Here is a 22540-nt window from a genome sequence, read left to right as displayed (position 1 = left end):
AATCGATACATATCAATTAAAAAATAAATACATTTTTTAAAAAAATACTCAAAACAGGCAGACCTAAGGTGCCGAAAATCAGGACAGCGAGTGGGAGGGGGCATGGGAGGTGTCTAAGGCCAGTAACATTTGCTTTCTAGAGCAGGGTGCTGGCTGCACGGGTATGTTCACTTTGTGAAATTTCAAACTGCACATGCCATTTGTGAACGTCTCTGTATGTATGCTCATTACATTTAAAAGAAAAAACCTCTAAATAAATATTTTTAAATTCCCTTGCACTTCAGATTCTTTTGGCAGATGTGCTAAGAGATGACACCCATTCTAAGCCCACTTTAGGGGTTGAGCTTGTCCTTTCTCACCCTTCCTCTGGTACCTACACACCATCTTAGACCCTCCCCTAGTCTCCACCAAGTGCTTTTAGTAGTGCCAGCCCCACCTATGGAGCCAGGCTGAGCATGTGACACAAGCCTGGCCAATCAGTCCATCCTCAGCCACAGTGATTGGCTCACAGCTGGGCACGTGACGCAAGGCATACCAATCAAAGTGAACCCTGGGACTTCTGCTGGCGTGAAGAGGACCCAGGTGGCCCCTTTCTGCAGAACTCAGAGCTGGGAGGAGGTGAGCCTGGAGCCTTCACAGGCAGCCATGAGGAAGCCTGCCCAGAGCACAGCCACCTAGACGAAAAGAGAGCTGGGACATGACGAAAGGCAGCTTCCGGACAACATCCAGGCTCTGGATCTATGCTGAATACAGTAATCTGCCCTGGAATTTTTAGTTACACAAACCAAGCAATGCCCTTTCAGGCCTAAATCAAATAGAGTCTGGCATCTGCCACTTGCCACAGAAGTTGTTGTAACACACCTCCTATCAGGTGATCCAACATCCTCCATCTTACAAGCAGAAATTCCTGTAGCTACCAGTGAAGGGAGAATGAAACAAACAGAGAACGATGCCCAGGTTGGCCAGATAAGGCGGTGACAGGGGCCAGCATTCCAGGTGCCAGTTCCATATCCTTCGCCTATGGAGTGCCCTGTTCTGCCTGAAATTGGGGAAACCATCCAATCTGTTGACAATCCTTCTCCCAACCCTTGCTGCAGACTAATCCTCCAGAATCACTATCCCCAGCCGGAAGACATGGCTTCCACCAAAGAGGCTCCCAAAAGGCAAGATAGGGTCAGACGGAAGGTCAGCTTCTTATCCTACCAACTGCATGACCTCGGTCACATCCCAACCTCAAGCCTCAATTTCCTTAGTACAGAACATACGCACACATCCACGTATTCACATACTGTATGAGTACCCACTGATGCTGGGCACGGTTCCAGAAGCTGAAGTTATAGCCAAGAAGACCAAGGAGCACTGCCTACAGTGTGCATAGTCTAGTGGAGGAGGCAGATAATGAATAAGTAAAATAAAATCCACAGTCAGTGAGTTCAAGAAGACAATAAGACGACAAAGTGACAGATGCAGCTGGTGGAGCAGGGGAGAAGGCAACACTTTAGAACAGGAAATCGGAGCGGGCCTCTAGGAGGAGGTGGCATTTGAATAGACCAAAAGAAGGTGATGGATGATCCATGTGGAAATCCAGAGAAAAAGCTCTCCAAGCAGGGAAACAGTTGATGCCAAGGCCCTGAGGCAGAACCGAACCTGGTATATTCTAAAAACAGGAAGAAGGCATCCGGGCTGAAGGATAATAGGTGGGGTAAGACGTCAGAGGGGCTGGCAAAGTCCTCATCCTTCAGAGCCCCAAGGTCATAGTAAGGAGTCTGGACTTCAGTGTGAATGCAGAGGGGGCCATTAGGCATTATAACCAGAGTGGGATGACAATCTGTGCTGCTGAAAGCTCCCTTTGGCTGCTGTCTGGAGTAGCGCTCTCCAACAGAACTTTCTAGATGACAAACGTTCTCTCTCTCTGTGGTCCACTAGGCACGCATGGCTGCTGAGCATTTGAAATGTGCCCAGTGCGATGAAGCAACTGCCTTTTTAATTTGATTTCATTTCAATACATTTCAATCTAAACAGCCACATGAGGCCAGTCGTGACCACACTGGACAGTCTGGGGGGCAACTGGTAGGGTGGCAACAGAGCAATGGGGGTGCTAATTGGAGGGGCCTGGATCCCCTGGTAAGATGGGATGGTGGTCTGGACCCTGAAGTAGAGGGAAGTGGTGGGCAGGGATGCAGACAGGACGGACTTGGCATTTAATTTGGAGGTAGAGCCAACTGGGCTTGGGGACGTGCTGGAGGAGGGCGGTGAGGACAGGGGAGTCAAGCTGGCAAGTGCCACTCAATTGAGTGTCCAAATTGAGCAACAAAGGAGGAGACATCGTGGAGGCTGGCACACTTCTGATAAACACCCAAGATGCCAGAGGACCTTACGCCAGCACCAGCCTTCACACCCAAACCTGCAATGACACGCTGCTGAACAAGAGGATGTGTGTAACAGTTGGATCACCCCAGCCTCTTCTCACCCCAGAATGGGGTGAAAGGCCCCTCCCACCAAGCCTCACTCTCAAGGGATAAATCCCAGTGTGGGAAGCAGATTAATGGCCCCCAAAGATGTCTACACCCTAATCCCTAGAACCCATGGATGTGTTAGGTTACACGGCAAAGGAAAATTAAGGTGGCAGATGGAATTAAGGATGCAGATCAGCTGCCTTTAAGATAGGGAGAGTATCCTGAAGTATCCAGGAGGGGCCAATGTAGTCTCAAGGGTTCTTAAAACTGGAAAAGGGGGTCAGAGGATGGATGGGAGGTCAGAGTGGATCAGAGGGATGCCATGTTGCTGGCGTTGAAGACGGAGGAAGAGGCCGTGAGCCAAGGAACAAGGGCAGCCTCTAGAAGCTGCAAAAAGCAAAGAAATGGACTGTCCCCAAGAGCTTCCTGAAGGAACGCTATAAGCCACCACCCTGATCGTAGGCCAGCGAGACCCACGGCGGACTTCTGACCCATAGAACTGTAAGATAATAAATTTCTATTGTTCTAACCATGAAGTTTGTGGGAATTTATTACAGCAGGAATCAATACACACAGCGTTATTTCTTTTTCAAATTATCTTTCTGGTGCCCTCTTTATCTCCAGCCTAATGGGATTATCAAGAGTACAGAGGCCAGAGATTAAGCAGACAGCATGAGGGGGGTAATCACACCCCCACCCCCCGTCATGCCCCACCCTCGCGCCCGCTGCCCTCCCGACCACACGTACTGAGACTACAGGTGCTGACGTTTTGAATTCCAGACTGCAGGCAAGGGCAGAAGCCTTCATTGGGTGGGTAGACGGTCCCATTGGCAAATAAGGTTTTGGGGGCCACGAAGCGATAGGTGGGGATACCTTCAAACACCCTCGAATCCTTGTAGATCAGCTTCATGGACCTGTAAAAGACAGACAAGGGGAGAGATGACACCCAGGACTTGGAGGCTGAAGCCAGGTCCCACTGCAGGTGGCCCACATCAAGCCACCCCCTACCTGCACTGCCCACTCCTGGGTCCATGCCACCCTCTTCTCTCAACCAAGTAACTGCAACGGCCTCCTAACTGGTGTCCTGTGCCAACTCTGCCTCCCCCACCATGCCAACCACTCTCTGCAAGAACACCATGCATCACATCCCTGCTGAAAAGCTGCAGTTGTTTCTAATCTAACCTACAGCTAAGATCCATCGTCCTCAGCACGGCCCACAAGCCTCTATGAGGTCTGGCCCCTGCCTACCGTCTGCTCATCCCCTCCTCACATTGCTACATCCCTCAGACCTCCTTACTGTGTTTCAAACATGCTCCTGACTGCCCCAGGACCTCTGTCTCTGCTGCTCCCTGTGCCTGGAATGTTCTTCCCTGATTGCTTTACACATCAGACTTCAGTTCTTCAATCAGGTCCTAGTTCGACTGTCACCCCCTCAGGTGGGGGCAGCACCATCCCCCAAACCCATTCTATTCAGCCTCTAGCTACTCACCCTACTGTACTTTCTCAAAAGCACTTTAAATTTGCACAGGGACCATGTGGCCCACTCTGACCAGGGTAGCCACTAATCTCATGTGGCTACCCAGCCCTTGAATTAGGGCGAGTCCGAATTGGGATGTGCTGTAAGTGTAAAACACATTCCAGATTTCTATGACTTGATTTAAAAAAAAAAAAAACTCTTCCATGATATTTGAAATGATAATATTTGGGGTATACCAAGTCATATAAAATCAAATAAAATATATTATTGAAATTAATTACATCAATTTCATGTTACTTTTTTTTAATGTGGCTACTAGAAAATCTTAAATTGCATACATGGAACTGGCCAGTTAGCTCAGTTGGTTAGAGCACAGCCCTGTAACACCAAAGTCAAACGTTCGGTTCCCCTTGCCAGCCAGTTGCCAAAAAAAAGAGCAAGAAGAAAATTGCATATGTGGCTTGCATTATATCTTCATTGGACAGTGCTGGCTTAGACAACAGTATAGTATCAATGTTAAATTTCCTCATTTTTATAACAGTACTGTGGTTATGTAAGAAAATGTCCTTGTTTTTAGAAAACACCCACTGAAGTATTTAGGCATAAAGGGGCTCAGTGTCTCCAATCTACTCTCAGATGGTTCAGGAAAGAGATACCCAAGGAGAGGAGGGCATGGGGATAAGGATACAGCAGTTGAGGCAAAGAGAAACAACTGCTGAGACCGACTAAAGGATATATGGGGGTTACCTAGACTTTTCTTGCAACTTAAAAAAAATTTTGGCGGGGGCAGCTGGCTAGTATGGGTAACTGAACCCATGACCTTGGTGGTACAAGGCTGCATTCTAACCAACCGAGCTAACCAGCCAGCCTGCTAAAGTTGCATTTTTAAAAAGTGGCCACAGAGAGCAAAAGCACTGTCCTCTCACTCTGTTGTTTATGCATTTGCCTGAGTACCCCCCGATAGGATATAACCTCCCAGGGAGTAGGGACTTCAGCCATCTGGTTACTGCTGTGTCCCCAGCACCTGGGAAAGATTAGGAGAAAGGTCTGTTGGGAGGGCAGGTAAGTCAAGGTTCACATTAGTGAATTCCCAAACAAAGAAGTTTTCAAGAGTGACCGGAGTGGAACAGAAGACACAGCAGTGCCCAGAAAAGGGCTGCAGGAACCACTGCCTATTCTTACGCCACAGCTAGAGACAACAAGAAATGTTTAGCCCCAAGCAGGCCCCCAAGACTGCACAACTGGAGACCAGCAGGCCCAGCAGAGTCAGCTGGATGGCTCAGCAGGCACATGGCCATTTAGGACAGCCAGCCAGATGCAGACAGAGCCCACCTCTTGCCTTCACTTCAGGGATCCCTGTGAACTTGATCGTTTCCTGCCCTACCACTACCGTGCCCCAAACAACCACCAGCAGCCTCTCTTTGGGCCTTGCAAAAGCATCAGAAGTTGGCGTTTGGCTCTTCATGCTGCAGCCAAAGAGAATCCAAGACAATACCAAGGGCTAGTGAGTCAACTACACAACAAATCAAAACGCTTTCCAAGTGTGCCCTAAAAGCTTCTGGATTCAGCCATGAGCCGCCCAGGAGGCCCCACATCAGAGTGATTACCGGCAGGCCTCGGGGCTGTAGAATTCCAGCGAGGATTCAGGAGTCATGAAGGGCGCCCACATTTGCCCAGAAGTCCCATTAATCATGTTGCACTGGTCGGAATGCCAGTAGTTGACCTGTGAGGAAGCATTCAGACATGACCACTCAGCACAGCCACGGCCTCTTAAGAAATGCTCTCAGGTACCACACACCTAACTGGCCCTGGCATAGACATCACCACTCAGTTCTCAATATCAGCGCAATGAGGAGAGAGCAGGCTGTGTGCACAGACAGACAGCGTCCACTGCGGCTTCCCACTCCCTAAGTTTGCAAGGACTCTGTTCCTTCGCTCTGTAAAATGGGCCTGTCACCCACATCTCCAGACTGCACAGAGCAAGAAGCAGAGCGCAGGTGAGATGGGAGGACATTGACATCCTTGCCCCTCGGGGTGGACGTCAACAGGCACCTCCTAGTCAGAGATAACGTTAGGAAATGGCTCAAAGGTAAGCTATTCCGAATCATAATAGAGACCTCCAAACGGAACCGATTAGAGGACTTTCCCCCCTGTAGTGAGACCCCATTTTGCTTTCCAGCCTTCTGTACGCTGGAATTTTTTTAAATCATGTGCATGTGTATAGTTTTACGCTGAAAAAACAAGCCAAAAAGATTGTTAATCATATCCATTAAGAACGGTTCTGCCATTCTGGGTACTGGTCGGGGTGTAACTTGTCCCAGGCCCTTGGGGTCTCTGTAGCAATTGCCACAGGGAGGATTTAGTGGTGGAAGGAACACCATTGCACAGTCATTGCCACGCATATCGAGAAAAGGCCAAGAAGGTGAAAAAAGCAAGTTGCAAAACAATGCTCACAGTATTGTTTATTATGTTCAAAGAAGAAAAGAACATCATATTCCCGTACACACAGAGGCGTGCAAAAGGATAAAAATGGGCAGGTGGAATATATTCCAAACTGATAATTGTGGGTTTCCTGTGTGGATGGGGGAGAGGAGGGTGGAAGTGTTAGGTGGTGTAAAGGGCACTTTATATATATCTCTATTGTTTCATTTTTTAATGTGAATGTCTTCCTGAGTTTGTAGTATAATATTTTAAAAATATCTTTGTAAATGAAGAATCAAAGGAAGAAAGAGCTCAGTTCCCGGCAGACACCAGGTACTCAGCACAGTTACTGTTCTCTACCCACCTCTCCGGCTAGCTGAGCCCTAACCATGGGTAAAATCCCCGACTCTGAAAGACTTTGTACCCTCCTTGTGACAGATGCCACCCACCCTCCTGAGTTTTAAGAGAAAAAAGTTGCCCGGTGGCCCCTGTTATTCCCATGCAGCCACGGCCCTGCCCGCCCTCCCTTCTCCTGGCGGCGGGTGGGGGTCCCGCCTGTTGTCCCCTCACCTTGCTGAGTCCATTCCACTTGTCCACAAGGTGGATCCTGCTGATGTTTTTGATCCCGGTGAACACGGTGAAGAGCCCGGAATTGGAGTTGTTGAGCTACAGACAGGGCAGGGAACAGCGTCTTTAAGCTTCGGGCCAGGTGCGAAGGACCCGGGGACAGGCCATCGAGCCCACCTCCCCCTCCACCAGGAGGACAGGGGTCCCATCATCTTGTTCACTGCCACTCCCCAGCATCTGGGGACCAAGAGAAGGAGACTTGGGGCTTTCTAGGAGGTAAACTCCCCTGATTGTGGTGGGCTGGCGTGTCTCGCCTTGCCTTCCTAATGCAAGGGGAGTCGGGCTCTCCTCCCAGGTGAATGGCAGGATTGCCCCCTACCCCCCTGCCAACTTAAAATAAAGCACGGCCAGGGAAGCTCTCTGATCAATGAAAAAACAGCAGAAGTGGCACATCACTTCCAGGTCCTTCCCACTCGAAGGACTGGGGCTCCCACATTTCACCAGGCTCTCTGCCACTGCTGTAGTGACCATGGAAGTTGGTGTCAAGAAGGAGCTTCCCTTGGCCTGGATCCCTGAGTGGCCACCATGAGCAGAAGGACCCCCATCACCAAACTGGACAGGCAGTATAAGCCAAGAAATAAATCCTCATTGTTCTAAGCCACTGAAATTCTGAGGCTCATCCAGGACCCAGGATTTATGGGGCACTTTCTAGATAGCCCCAGGCACTGGTGCTCTGAGGGCATTTCCTAGAAGCAGGTTTTTAATTCAGAACAAAGACATACAAAGCATACAAAGAAAGGAGTGACCGCTGGGGTAAAATCTAGAAGTGCTGTGTAAGGTATAGCAGACTGAAGAACACCATCGAGGTGTACTGGCCAAACAGCTACACCTATTACAGCAAACAGGCTCCAGAGCAGGTCCCAGTACAAAGCACAGGCCTGGCTCCTAACAGCTGTGTCTTTGCCACCTGCCCAAACGGACCTTGTCAGCCCCATGCTGCAGCCACTGCAAGGTGAGAATAACAGGAGCCACTACAAAGCCACTAAAAGAGCTCAGAAAGGCTGAGCATTGTGCCTAGGACATAGTAAGAGCTCAAAATGCTCGTCTTTGTTTTTATTATGGTAGTTGATATTATTAATAAATGCTCACCCAATAGGATACTTAAATGATCACTGTAATAGGCAGTGTATCAAAGTCTCTTCTCCCCTTTCTCCTTCATACCAAAACCCAGATCAGGGTAATCAAGGTATCAGCACCCACCTAAAAGGCTACACTGCCCAGCTTCTTCTGCAGCTAGGTGTGGCCACATGACTAGGTTCTGGCCCATGTGAAGTAAGTGGAAATTGGTTTTCTCCCTCCCTAAGAGGGAGGCAGCTAGGACATGCTGTTTTGTCCTCAACTCCCCCACCTCCTCCCACCACCACCACTTTTTTCTTCCTGCTGGGCTACTTGGGATGTGGCTCTAGCAGCCATCTTGGGCCATAAGGTTATCTTGAAAATGTAAACCACACCCCAAGGACGACAGAGCAGAGTAGCAGAAGGCTTCTCAATCACTGAAGACTATGCAGCCACCATACCAACACTGAACAGCCTACTGCTAGACTGTTATTTTGAGTTTTCCATTATACGTGGTCAAACATAGATTATAGCTATGCTAGTTACTTTGTAATAACTCTCATTTGCAAAGTACTTCAGAAGTTACAAGATGTTTTTGCAGAATCATGTCACTTACCGAGACTTGCCAATTTACCCACACAACCAGTACCTTTCATCCTGGACACAAATGTATTGAGTATCTATCACATGCAGATATAAAACCACAATTTCCCCTCAACACTCTACACCAGATCAGAAGAGCCCAAATCCAAAGAGAAGGTTGAGGATGGAGCAACCCAGACGACTCAATAAAACCAGCAACTGAAAGAGCCAAAGTCAGGGGCCAGAGGTCAAGGATCAGACCCTACATGGACCAGATTACCAGGTTACTGGGGATCAAGAGTAAGAATAAATAGGCAGCTCAGAGCAATGCTGTAGTCAACATTTGTAATCTGCCTCCTCAGCAGCCATTCCCCTGACTGCCAACAATTCTGTAAGCTAAGCCCCAATCACATCATTTGAGCCTGAATCAAGCTGCACCTGAGTCTGTCCCTAGAGTTTTCAGTTACATGAGCCAAAAAATTCCCTATTTTGTTTAAGCCACTTTGAGTTAGGTTCTCTGCAGTTCACAACCCATGGCCCCTGGGCCCCCTAGCCAACTCTAAAGCAAGGGGTGACCTGGTTTCCAGGCTATGTCAATGGAGGACAAGACATGGGCCCTGAACTTTTGGCTTCTCTCTGGGCCACACTCACCTCAGCAAATAACCCGAACTTGCTCTTGAAGGGGAACATGCCTGGAAAGTACTTATTGATGAGATTCACGAGGGGGTCCTCGTAGCCCCACATGATCTCCCCGACGGTGCGGTTCATGAAGGCGCGTTCACCAAGGGTGCTGAATGCCAAGGTCATGATCAGCTTCAGGCTCGTGGGCTTATCTTCCATCATCACGGAGGCACCCTGCAACACAAAGGGATGCCCCAGGTCAGTGGCTGCACATGGCTGCCCGTCCTTCCTCAAATCAAGCCAGGCCTCAAGGCAAAGAGCCCATGTAAGGAAATGCTTGGGCCCAGGAGGGCCCCTGGAGTGGACATGTTGGGCAACTGGGGCATCCAGAACCATTCCCTGATCCTTTGGTTCTAGGACCCCATGTGCTCTGCAGAACCACCTCTCCTCCTTTCAACCCAGTGGATTCAGGCTAAGTTAACCCTAGCCCCAGTCCCAGAGGTGGGCAGATAGCTCAGGCCTGGCCAATCAGAAACCTGTCTCCCCATAACACTACCTGACTTTAAAGTATACTACAAAGCTATAATAACCAAAACAGCATGGTATTGGCATAAAAACAGACACACTGATCAATGGAATAGAATAGAGAACGTAGAAATAAACCCACACACCTACGGCCATCTAATCTTTGACAAAGGCACCAAGCCTATACACTGGGGAAGAGACTGCCTCTTCAGCAAATGGTGCTGGGATAACTGGATATCCATATGCAGGAGAATGAAACTAGACCCATACCTTTCACCATATACTAAAATCAACTCAAAATGGATTAAAGAATTAAATATACACCCTGAAACAATAAAACTTCTTAAAGAAAACATAGGAGAAACACTTCAGGAAGTAGGACTGCGCACAGACTTCATGACTAAGACCCCAAAAGCACAGGCAACCAAAGGAAAAATAAATAAATGGGATTATATCAAACTAAAAAGCTTCTGCACAGCAAAAGAAACAATTAACAGAGTTAAAAGACAACCAACAGAGTGGGAGAAAATATTTGCAAAATATACATCTGACAAAGGATTAATATCCAGAATATACAAGGAACCGAAACAACTTTACAACAAAAAAACAAGTAACCCAATTAAAAAACGGGCAAAAGAGCTAAATAGGCATTTCTCAAAGGAATATATGCGAATGGCCAACAGACATATGAAAAAATGCTCAACATCACTCAGCATTTGGGAAATGCAAATCAAAACCACACTGAGATACCATCTCACCCCAGTTAGGATGGCTAATATCAGAAAGACTGTGAATGATAAATGCTGGCGAGGTTGTGGAGAAAAAGGAACTCTCATACATTGTTGGTGGGACTGCAAAATGGTGCAGCCTCTATGGAAAATGGTATGGAGGTTCCTCAAACAACTGCAGATAGATCTGCCATATGACCCAGCGATCCCACTGCTGGGAATATACACAAAGGAATGGAAATCATCAAGTCAAAGGTATACCTGTTTTCCAGTGTTCATTGCAGCACTCTTTACAATAGCTAAGAGTTGGAACCAGCCCAAATGTCCATCATCAGATGAATGGATATGGAAAATGTGGTATATCTACACAATGGAATACTACTCAGCTATAAAAAAGAATGAAATACTGCCATTTGCAACAACATGGATGGACCTAGAGAGAATTATATTAAGTGAAACAAGTCAGGCATGGAAAGAGAAATATCATATGTTCTCACTTACTTGTGGGAGCTAAAAATAAATAAATAAATGCACAAATAAACTGGGGGGGGGAGGGAAGAAGACACAACAATTACAATTCCTTGAAGTTGATACGACAAGGAACAGATAGGAGGTTGTTGGGAGGGAGTGGGGAGAGGGAAGAGGGAGGGAGGTTTTGGTGATGGGCCACAAAAATCAACTACATTGTATATTGGTAAAATAAAATAAAATTAAAAAAAGAAAAGAAAAGAAAAGAAACCTACCTCCCTCTGGCTACAGTGCTTGGTTTGGGAATGTGGATATGGCCCAGTCAGAGACAAGGAGCTACAAGGAGACATTCTGCTGGGGCTAGAGGAGAGAGAGTGCCCCACTGGCCATGTGACCCTGTGTGTACAAGCCTATAGGCACCTTGAAGGGCAGGCCTGCCGGAGAATAAAGCCTGCACAAATCCCAGCCAAACTTTTTGCACCTGGATTGAGCCATACCCGAAACTAGCACAACCCTACCCTTTCAGTAACAGGAGCCCATAAATTCCCTTTTTGCATGAGGCAGTTTGGAGCACATTTTACTCCCATTTGCGACAAAAAGAGAGCCTTAATGGTGACTCTACTCCACTTTCTTATCATCTCCTTCCTATCCAAACACCAAGAGCCCCAGACATCTCTTCTACCCAGTACCTAGGTGCTTAGAGTACACGGGAATTTGTCAATTTTTGCTTTCTTCTAGAGATACCGTCTTCACTCTCAGTTTATTTTCTTGAAGGTACATCATCTAAAAGCCAATCTCCACCTCTAGAAAAGTGAACACATCTAGCATTTCCTGAAACATGGGTCATAGCGATCTGGTTCCATGGGAACTTACCAGGGACTCCTTCATTCTCTAATAATTTCTTAAAGGTAATATACACACAGTTTTAAAAACTCACAAAAGGATGTAAGTCCCTCTCCCATCCCTGGCTCTCGTCTCCCCGTTCTCCTCCCTGAGGCAGCCCGCTGCCGCTGCTGCTGCTGCTGCTGCTGCTGCAGGTTCTTGGGTGTCCTTCTGAACATAATCTACACCAAGGTCAGCAAACTCCGGCCCACAGCCAAAACCGGCCCAAAGCCTGTTTTGTACAGTCCATGAGCTAAGAATGTTTTTAACATTTTCAAATGGTTGGGGAAAAAAATCAAAAAAAGAATATTCCAAGAAACTTGAGAGACACACGAAATTCACATTTCGGCATCCACAAAGTTAGTTTTATAGCAACAAGCCACGCCCATTCTTTCTCATTACTGTCCTTGGCTGCTTCTGAGCTACAATGGCAGAGTTGAGCGGCTGCCAAGGAGACCCTTTTTAGGGCCCATTAGGCCTCAAAGCCTGAAACATTTACTATCTGGCTCTAGAAAGGCTGCTGGCAAGGCAAGCCCTCAGCTGGAGTCTGGAAATTTGGATTTCGGGAAGGTTCCCTCCATCCCCTGATAACAGCAGCTCACTATGCCCAGGCTGTTTTCACAAATCATGTAGTTTATGTCAAACACCTGCTTTCCTCTGGGCTTCTGGGATTTTGCTAGGTGCCAAGCCAAGACTGTGTACGTGACCAGCTCCCAGTGAAAACCCTGAACCCTGAGTCTCTAGCAGACTTCCCTGGTAGACAACATTTCACACGTGTTGTCACAGCTCATTGTTGGGGGAATTAAGCATGTCCTGTGGGATTCCATGGGGGGAGGACTCTGGAAGCTTGAGCCTGGTGTCCCTTGGACTTCACCCATGTGCCTTTTCCCTTTGCTGATTGTCCTCTGCGTCCTTTTCCTGTAATAAATCACAGCTGTGTGTACGACTTTATGCTGAGTCCTGTGAATCAGCAAACCGGGGGGTGTTCCTGGGAACACCACACACACGACAAGCTCAGGAAACACTGGCTATGACTATGACTGTCACCCACAGAGCAGAGGTCTTGCCCACACCCTCCCCCAAATGCCACAGACCAGAGCCTATCAGTGCCCGTTCAGTCGCCCACAAGGTACCTCCCTTTGGAGAGTTCAGAGTTGCAGATGGAATAGAAAAGAAAATGAACCTGGCCAGTACTTGCAAGCCAGAGACAGGTGGGCCAGCCCAGGAAACTCAGAATTCAGGTGGGGCAGTTGAGACAGCACAGGGCCAAGAGCACCCACTATGGGAGAGGATCGCCATGCTCTGCCCACCTCAGGGAACTGCCTCGTGCAAGGGGCAGGTGGGAAGAGAAAGGGAACCCCTCGAGGGACAAGGGCAGGCAGCCTCACCAAGACCATGATGTTGGGTATGACGATGTAGTCGCTCTCCAAGCCACCAGACTTGTCGGGCTGGAAATGGAAGCTGCGGTACTCAAGGAAGGACACCGTGTCATTGTCGTTGAAGGTGATGTTGCTCTTGTGCCTGAACTCCCTGTAGGGGGAAGCCGCTGGATCAGCTGGCCCCACCTGAGTGGGGACGCTCCCAGCAACTCACCTGCAGTACCCACCCGGAGGCTGCGGGGCCCTGGAATGTCCACATACATCTCCTACCTGATAGTGCCAAAGCCAGGCGTGACCACCTCCCCAAGTCTGTTCCCCAGAGCACCCCAAACCCTGACACCTCCCTCTCCCCCTCACTAAGGTGGGGAGACCACACCAGCCTACTCCTGAGTGTCCCTGCTCCTTCAAGGGAGGCAGTGGAGCACGGTAGTAAGGAACATGCCAGAGCGCCAGGGGTGGAATCCTGTCTCCATCACTCTCTACCTGTGCCTCAGTTTTCCTGTCTATAAAATGGAAGTCATAACAAGATCTCCTCTGTAGAGTTGCTGTGAAGATTAAATGAGTTAATACACATAAAGCAATTAAAACAGTCACCTGATGCAAAGGAAACAATATACAGACATTAGCAGCTATTATTATTGTTATTGTTTTCATTATTTCTTGCCTCTTCAATCCATCCTCCACAAAGCATCTAGAAGAATCTTTCAAAAGTGGAAATCAGATCGTGTCATTCTCTTGGCCACAACCCCCAGTGGAGCTCCTCATGTGGCCTCCGAGGCCCTCCCCCAGCTGACCCAGCCCAATCCTCAGGCCTGGTCGTTCCCACTCCCCCCCACCCATGACACTCCAGCCACACAGGCTGCCTTTCCCTGCCTCAGCCTTTGCATATGCTCTGTCTGGGACCTTCCTTCCCCCAGCGCCTTCTTCCCACCATTCAGATCCAGTAACTGTCCCCTTTGCAGAGGTCCTCCCTGACCCTCCAGTTAGTCCAAGCCCTGCTGACACCTTCCCTCCAGCACTCTCCAGCATGTCCCTGTTTTGTTTTCATCACACTTACTGGTACCTGATTTCACTACTTGCCAGCTTATTTGCCCTTTCCCCATCAGAACATCAGCTCTGTGAGGCAGGGTCTCATCTGTCTGGGCTGGGAGCAGGAGGCACTCAATAAATGCTTACAGAATGAAGGAATAACTATAGGCATTGGCAAGCCAGGCTGGGCTCCAACACAGAAGCCTTTGCACAGCAGAGCTCAGCTGGGATCCTGGTTTCATGAAGTTGCTCGGCCCAGGAGGGCAGAATGGTCAGAATCGGATTTTGTATTCCAACAGTCCCTCGGAAAACTACTTCTGTTAATTTGACGCATCTGGTACCCGAAAGAAAGCCCATTGCCCATGAGCAGAGAGCTGGTGAGTGGCGAAGCCACATTTTAAATCCAGGCAGTCACTCTCCAGAGTCCAAAGTCTCAATGACTAGAGCACCAGATTGGGAGAAACGTGTGACCTCGAGCAAGCCCCTCCACCTCTAGGGGCCTCAGTTTCCTCATCTGTAAAATGGAGTGATAACCCTCCATACTTCAGAGGGTTGTTGCAGAGAGTGCTCTAGAAACCCTAACGCTGGCAGCAATGCTCCCAGGCCCTGTGGCTCTGGGCCCAAGTGGGACTCTTAACCTAGGCTGGCCTCCTCACTGCTACCTAGTTTCACCATGCCCCTGCCTCAGTGCCTTTGCACTATGGGTTCGCCTGCCTGGGACACTCTTGCCCCAGACCTGCATGGCTCCCTTCCCTCCTCCAGGTCTCTGCTCACCAGTCACCTTCTCAGAGAGGCCCACCCTGGTCTTCTTACCAAAGGCTTAATCACACTCCACTCTCCCTAGTCCCTCCCCTGCTTTATCACTCTCTTCTTAGCACTCAATGCTGACTTACGGTTTTACTTATTTATCTTCCTCCAACTTCCCTGACTCGACTACAAGCATCCCGGGGCAGGCACCCGCCCATCGTGTCCACTCCTGGTTCCCATGTGCCCAGAACAGCAGCTGACTCCTACTAGGTGCTCAACAAACATTTACTGAATAAATGAGTGAATGAATGAATGAGCACACAAATCCATGCAGCTGACTCTAATGTTTCCGGCTCCACAATGTTTCAGGTGCATTTGTTGAGTTTTCATCCTAGGTTTCCCAGAACCAAACTGCATCTCAAACAGCCAGAACGTTCTCTGCCCACTCCATCCCCAGGAGAGCCAGGGCGGGGTCACTCACCCCTCAGAAGGGGCACCCCTGGCTCCACCAGCCACAGTTCGAGGTCCAAAGGCTCAGGCAGAGCAGGCAGCCAGTCCTGAGGTCCCACCCACCCTACCGGCCACCCCCATGTGACAGGGGCAAGTCAGTTCATCTCTCTGAGCCCCAATTCCTCTACCTGCAAAAGGGAACGATAATGCGGAGGAGGAGGGGTGTTACAACAACTCCATGAGATAAAAAGTGCAGTAAGAAGGCATGTGCACTTGGGGCATGCTTCACCGCACCCTGGCACATTGTCTTAATCACTCTGAGTGTATCCTTATCTCGTGCAAGTGTCTGACAACCCGACAAAGTAGCTGCTATGTCATCATTGCCCCCAGTCTGCAGGTGGACAAACTGAGACTCAGAGGGGTGAAGTCACTCCCCCGAGGCCACAGCCAGGTAAGGCAAGGCCAGAAAGCAAAGGCACAATGCCAGGCACGCGGCCAGCATGGTTGTGCTCGCCCGCCCAATCCTCTGCTCTGGACAGAGCTGGGCAAGCTTGCTCCTGGTCCTGGTAGAGAATGGCCCTGGGAATGTGTGAGAGAGGGGGACACACACACCCCCTCCACTCAGATCCACATCCCTCGTGCCTCACTGTTCCATAAAGAACATCCCCAGCCCCATCAACGCCCCTCTTCTGTACCTGGCCTGCTTCTGGAACAGTCTCAGGGGCTCAGCACAGAAGCCCCACCCTGTCCACTCTGAGACCCCTCCCCCGCCTGGCCCCAGCCAGCCCCTCCAGTCTCACCTGTACACGTAGGGCCCGCGCTCCTGCACCTGTGGCTTCTCGCCCTTCAGGATCTCGTCGGGGTTGAGGACATCAAAGAAGTAGACGGAGAAGTAGAAGGGGATGGGGAGCTCCTTCCACATGTTGAAGGACAGGCTACTGGGATCGATGCGCACATTCTGCAGGGGGATGAGACAAACGGGCCCATGAGGAGGGTGGTGGGGGCTCCACCATGCGGCTCTGGAACAGCTGCCCCAAGCCAGCCTGCACTGCTGGACCCCACAGGAATGAATGGGAAGGGGCTCCTCAGGTGCGGGCTGTGGGGACAGGAGGTGGAGGAAAAGCCCTTCATACACACAGCTCTAGTACCTGGAGTTTATAAAATTAAATACGTAAATATTCATGCTGTTATTTTTTAAACTGTGTTTTAATAATAACAGCCAACACCGGTGAATGTAGTATGGCAAATGGGGTCCCCTCATGCCCTCTAAAGGAGGTGGCTGCTGCTCAGTGGCAGCATATGGCACCATGCAGGAATGTGAGCTCCATGGGGCCAAATGTATCATTCATTCATTCATTCATTCAACAAGCATGTAAGAGCACCTACTATGTGCCAGGTGCTGTTCTAAGAACTGGGCGAATACAACAGACCAATCCCCAACTATATGGGGCTTTGACTGTAGCAGGGGAAAGGCAGGTGTTAAACAATGAGGGTGCAATAGGTGCCATGTGACAGAGTGCAGAGAAAGCAAACAGGGATGGTGAAGAGAACTGAATTTTAGACAGTCACCAGGTAAGTGAGATGTAAAAAAATGCAAACAGAAGCCAAATCCAAAATAGAAACTGCAGGCAGTGAAAGAGGGAAGCACGTGAATTTGGGAGGCGGAGGGGACTCCACATAGTAGCAACAGCCCATGCAAAGGTCCTGAGGCAGCAAGGTGTTTAAAGAGAGTTTGAGGGCCATAGGGAGGCCAGTGTGGCTAGAGCTGAGCATGCAAGGGGCAAAGGCAGAAGGAGATGAGAACAGAGATGTTTCCCAGCCAGAAATTCAGAAATTTATATGAAACGTTTGATTTATAAAGCTTGGCAAAAACTTAATTTTCTTGAAAGGCTGAAGGAAACAGGTCTGAAGTCCACTAGGCCTCTGACTGCTGCTTTGCTTCTCCAGATCTGCAATTCCCTAACCCCAGTGTCCCAGAGGAGTCCCCCAGTCCACCCCAATCCTCACTCCCAACTCAGCCTGGCCACATCACTGGCCCCACACATCCCCTCACAGCCCAGTGGGGTGGAGTGACCCAGTCCGTCAGACATCTGATGTCGTAAAGCGAGGTTGCACTGGTGGCTTGTATCACCCTCCCCCTTCTCTCAAACATGGCCTTCCAGGACAAGGACAGCTATCCCCCACCCTCACACCCCCACCCCAAACAGCCAGAATCAATACACAGAGCTGGATCCAGAGAGACCCCACCCTCTCGGTTAGCCCAACCCCCTCACCGGGCCCTGCCCACAGCCCACAGGTGCCAGCTCACAGAATCCGGTCACCCAGGCCTCCTGCCTGTCCTAGCCTTCCATCTGAACCGACCTTCAACAGCCTCAAGGCCTGTGCATTGTGTGTCCCTCTGCCTGGGACAGGCCCCACACCCCTGAGGACCGTATTCGGCACAGGCCGGCCCCTTTGCACACTCGGTGGCCATCACACCCCTGATGCCACCTCCTCCAAGAGGCTTCCCAGGCTTCTCTAAGACACCCAGCACCACCCGACACAGGGCACTCTGCAGCTATATTTTCTTTACAGCACTAACAAGGGCCTGAAATGGTCTTCATTATTAGGCATGACCCCCCCTACCAAAATGTCAGCTGCATGAGGGTGGGGATCTGCAGTCTTGTCCACTGCTAAATCCTAGTGCCAGGGACAGAGCTAGGCAGGGGGAGATTTTAAATGAATGAATGATGAACCTCTCCCTTCACTCTCCCTCCCAGGACTTTAGACCCAACACAGCTCCAGGGAGGGAGACTCCAGAGTCATAGGGAGGCCTCAGTGCAAATCCATCACTTACTCACTTACCGTGTGACCCTGGGCCCAGTTCCTCCCCTCTCTGAACATCAGCCCCCTCACCTGAGCATTGGGAATGATCATATCTACCTTGGAAGGGGCTTGCAAGAAGGATGAGCACACCTGTGTCTACCAAATGCGATGCCCCCAGGAGGGAACGAGCCCCCTTGGAGCTCCCCGTACAAGCCAGCTGCCTCCAGAAGAGGGGAGGGGCCATGGTGTCCAATCCAGCCTCACTGCATCCACACCATCTGTCCACTAGGGTTCAGCTCAGAGCCAGCAGTACGGAGGAAAACCCACGCACACATTTTTCCCTCCCTCACTCAGGCCCCAGGACTCAGCCCTCCTGGGTAAACTGAGTCCAAGAGATGCTTAGTGACATGAAGGCTGGGTTCAAATCCTGCCCCATCCCTACCAGCTCTGTGATGTGGGCAACTCCCTAACCTCCTGGGCCTTCCCCAGCCTGGCTTCTGCTGGTGCTCTGCCAGTAGAAAACACAACATCAATACCCAGTACCCTGAAAAATGTGCTATGAGGGTAGACCACAAGTTATTTGTCTTTACCACCAAAGAAAGGGGGAGGGGGCACAGGAAACTTTTTGATAGGGTGGTGAATTCTGGAGTTCCAGCCCATCTATCCAGCACTTGCCCACAGGGAATCTCCAGTGACCCAGATCTGCCCCTTCAGACTGGATGACCATGGTGAAGTCACTGACCTTCTCTGAGCCTCAGTTTCCTTATCTCTACAATGGGCATAAGGATAGCATCCACCTCATTGGCTGTTAAAAAGATTTAAATGAGTCCATGTAGTGAAAGTGCTTAGAAGAGGGTCTGTTGGACTCCAGGGCATCCAAATGGTCAGCCACATAGTCACCTGACATGGAATGACCCTTCCTCCTCTGCCCCACCCCCACCCCTGGTGGCAGACAGACTTTGACCTGCTTTTGATCAGCAGGACAACTTTCTTTCAGTTACACCAGACCAGAGGCATCTGGACCAGGCAGCTGATTAGATAACAGCTCTGGTGAAGCTCAAACCCTTTTGCCTAACATAGCTGATTCTGTGATCCTGTCCCTATCCCTACCCCCAAGGTCAAAGATCATAGCCCTGGAACACAAAGTTGGGAGACAGTGCCAAGGTGAGCCCTTGTTGGATGCCACCCCCTCCCATCCAGGCAAATGGACCCTTTGAGCCCATTCTTGGGCAGTCAGGAAGACTGCCTGGAGGAGGGGACCTCTGAGCTGGGTATTAAAAAATAAAAAAGAAAAGGGGCTGGGGAAGGAGTTCCAGGCAGAGGACACAGCCTACGCAAAGGCTAGGAAGTCTTTAACATCACGGCTTGCCTGAATGTCCACCAATAACAAATATGTTTTTTATTTAGGGCCAGCCCATGGCTCACTTGGGAGAGTGTGGTGCTGATAACACCAAGGCCACAGGTTCAGATCCCATATAGGGATGGCCGGTTAGCTCACTTGGGAGAGCGTGGTGCTGACAACACCAAGTCAAGGGTTAAGATCCTCTTACTGGTCATCTTTAAATATATATATGTTTTTAAAGGAATGCTGTATGGAACAACCTGAATACCCATCAACAGATAAACTGCCAAGCATCCATACTCTGCAGTAAAAAGGAATCAGCTACTGATAAATACCTCACATGGATGAATCTCAAAAGCATTACCCTCAGTTAAAAAAAAAAAAAAGCCAGACACAAAAAGCGATATACTATATGATTTCATTTATATGACATTCTGGAAAAGAGAAAACTGGGAGCAAGGAAACCAGATCAGTGGCTGCCAGGGGCTGGGGGTAGAAGTAGGGGACCAACTGCAAACCAGCACAAGAAAGCTGATTTAGCGTGATAAAAATGTCTCATATCTTGATCTTAGCTGCCACACAAGTGAGGTGTATACATTTGATAAAACTCATCAAATTGTAAACTTAAAAAGGATGAAAGTTATGGATGAGTGTTATAAACGAATCTTAAAAACATGCTAACATTTTTAACAGTTTAATGATTCATATATCATACAATTCACCATTTAAAGTATACAATTCAAAAATGTTTAGTATGTTTACAAAGTTGTGTAATCATCACCACGACCTAGTTCCAGAACATTTCCATCACCCAAAGCAAAACCTCATACCCATTAGCAGTCGCCCCCCAGTCTTGAAAACATGATGCTAAGTGAAAGAAGCCGGACACAGAAGGCCACGCATTGCATGATTCCACGTACGTGAAATGTCCAGAACAGGCAAATTCATAGAAAAAGAAAGCAGACGGGTAGATGCCACGGGCAGGGGAGAGGGGAGAACAGGAAGGGCCTGCTTCATAGGTACAAGGCTTCTATTTGGGGTGACAAAAACATTCTGGAACTAGATAGTAGTGATGGTTCCACAACATTGTGACTGCGCTAAATGCCACTAAACTATAGACTTTTAAATGGTTAAAATGGTGAATTTTATGTTAACTGAAACTTAACCACAATTTTTAAAAGATTAACTACACATTAAAATGAGATATCATTTCCCAACACATGGGCAAAAATCAAGACACCCCAGAAAACCAAGTTCAGGCAAAGATGTTTAGAAATGGGGATGGCCGTGCACTGCTGAGTAAGCTGGTTGGAGAGCAGTGGGCACTTCCTAACCAGGTCAGAACGTGGCCAAGGCCCTGATGGCTCTGTGGGTCCCCTGAGGCACCAACACTACCTGCCACCCTAGGGCCTTTACCTGCATACCTACCAGAAGCTTCCGGAAAGAGTACTCACTTCAGGCATAATGCAATTACGTTAGGACTCTGATATTCTATCCTATTCCATTCTGTTTTTAAAATGCTGGTCTCCACATACCTCAATTATTTCACAACCCACCTAGCGGATCATATCTCAGTTTAAAAACTGCCCTAGAGAAATTCTCACGTGTGTGCAAGAGGGCTGCAAAAGACCTGTCGAATCTCGAAAAAGAACAGAGAGCCCAGCAGGTGCCCAGTCAAAGATAAACTGGGCCTTGGTGCACAGGATAGCAGACAAAATGAATGAACTAGAGCTACATGGATAAGTTTCCAAGACAGAACCTTGACAGAAAGACGAATACTGCATGATCTCACTTTTAGATTCAAGGACTCTGAAAGAGACAAACACACAGAAGCAGCCAATGGTGGTTACTGGGGTAAGGAGGTACAGGAAATGGGGAGGTGTCGGACAGTGGGTACAAAGCCACAGTTGTGTGGGATGAGTAGGTCTAGAGACCCAATGTACAGCATAGGACTATAATTAATAATATTGTATTATACACTGGAAGTTTGCTAACAGAGTAGATTTCAGGGGTTCTCACCACACAAAAAAAGAAAGTTAACTACGTGAGAAGGTAGTAACACTTCACTACACACATGTGTATCAAAACATTGTGTTGTACAACCCCAAGGCCAAGGGTTCAGTCCTCATACCAGCCAGCCACCAAAAAAAAAAAAAAAAAATTGCAATATAATGTTATACAACTTAAACACATTTTTTTTTAAAAAAGAATCTTCAGTGAAAAAAAGGGCAAGCTGCAGAAAGATACAGTTGATAATGGCCTCTTAACGTGAAATTCTCAAACACAAAATACTACTCTATATTCCCTCTGAAGACTAACTCATGGAAATGTAGAAAAACATGCAGGGAAATAATACCCACTAACCTGGAAACAACAGGAGAGGGCAGGAGGGGAGGGACATGGGTAAGGCTTTAACTGTCTTTGTATCATTTTACTTCTTGAAAATAAAATTAACATGAAAGTTGTCATTTTAACATTGGCCTGCAAGCCCTTCCACCCAGTCTGGCCCCTGTCCCCTCCTTGGCCCCACATCTTGCCATTGTCCCCGTCACTCACTCAGCCCAGGCCCACCAGCCTCCTTGCTGTCCCTCGTATCTGCAGGTTCACTCCTGCCCCTGGGCCTTTGCACCTGCTATTCCCTCTGCCTTCAGTGTTCTTCTCAAGGTAGCCACGTGGTCATATCCCTCACCCTCTTAGATCTTTGCTCACATGCCCTCTTCCAGGAAGGCCCACCCTACCCACCCTGAAAATTCCTGAACTCCCTTACCGGTCTCTGTTTTTTCCATGCTATTTGTTGCTTTCCGGTGTATACTACAATTAACTTATTATTCTATTGTTCGTCTGTATCCCCTGCTAGACCATAAACCTTCAAGGGCAAGATCCTCATCTACTTTGTTGACTGATATGTCCCCAGGGCCTAGAACAGTGCTCAGCACCGGGCAGGA

General features: G+C 48.8%; 1 protein-coding gene across 2 annotated transcripts in view; it reads right to left on the bottom strand.

Annotated features, from left to right (window-relative positions):
- The window catches only part of SCARB1 (scavenger receptor class B member 1), a 76116-nt gene that overhangs the window by 19296 nt on the left and 34280 nt on the right, over nucleotides 1-22540 (bottom strand). For both annotated transcript variants that reach the window (XM_063085872.1, XM_063085871.1), the window contains exons 2-7: nucleotides 16249-16406; nucleotides 13232-13373; nucleotides 9271-9474; nucleotides 6925-7020; nucleotides 5541-5656; nucleotides 3204-3370 (exon numbers count right to left, since the gene is read on the bottom strand). In XM_063085872.1, the coding sequence (XP_062941942.1) occupies nucleotides 3204-3370; nucleotides 5541-5656; nucleotides 6925-7020; nucleotides 9271-9474; nucleotides 13232-13373; nucleotides 16249-16406 (883 nt within the window). The remainder of the gene's footprint in view (nucleotides 1-3203; nucleotides 3371-5540; nucleotides 5657-6924; nucleotides 7021-9270; nucleotides 9475-13231; nucleotides 13374-16248; nucleotides 16407-22540) is intronic.

Source organism: Cynocephalus volans, chromosome 2, assembly GCF_027409185.1.
Source record: "Cynocephalus volans isolate mCynVol1 chromosome 2, mCynVol1.pri, whole genome shotgun sequence".
Taxonomy (NCBI): domain Eukaryota; kingdom Metazoa; phylum Chordata; class Mammalia; order Dermoptera; family Cynocephalidae; genus Cynocephalus; species Cynocephalus volans.
This window is presented reverse-complemented; position numbering and strand designations above follow the sequence as displayed.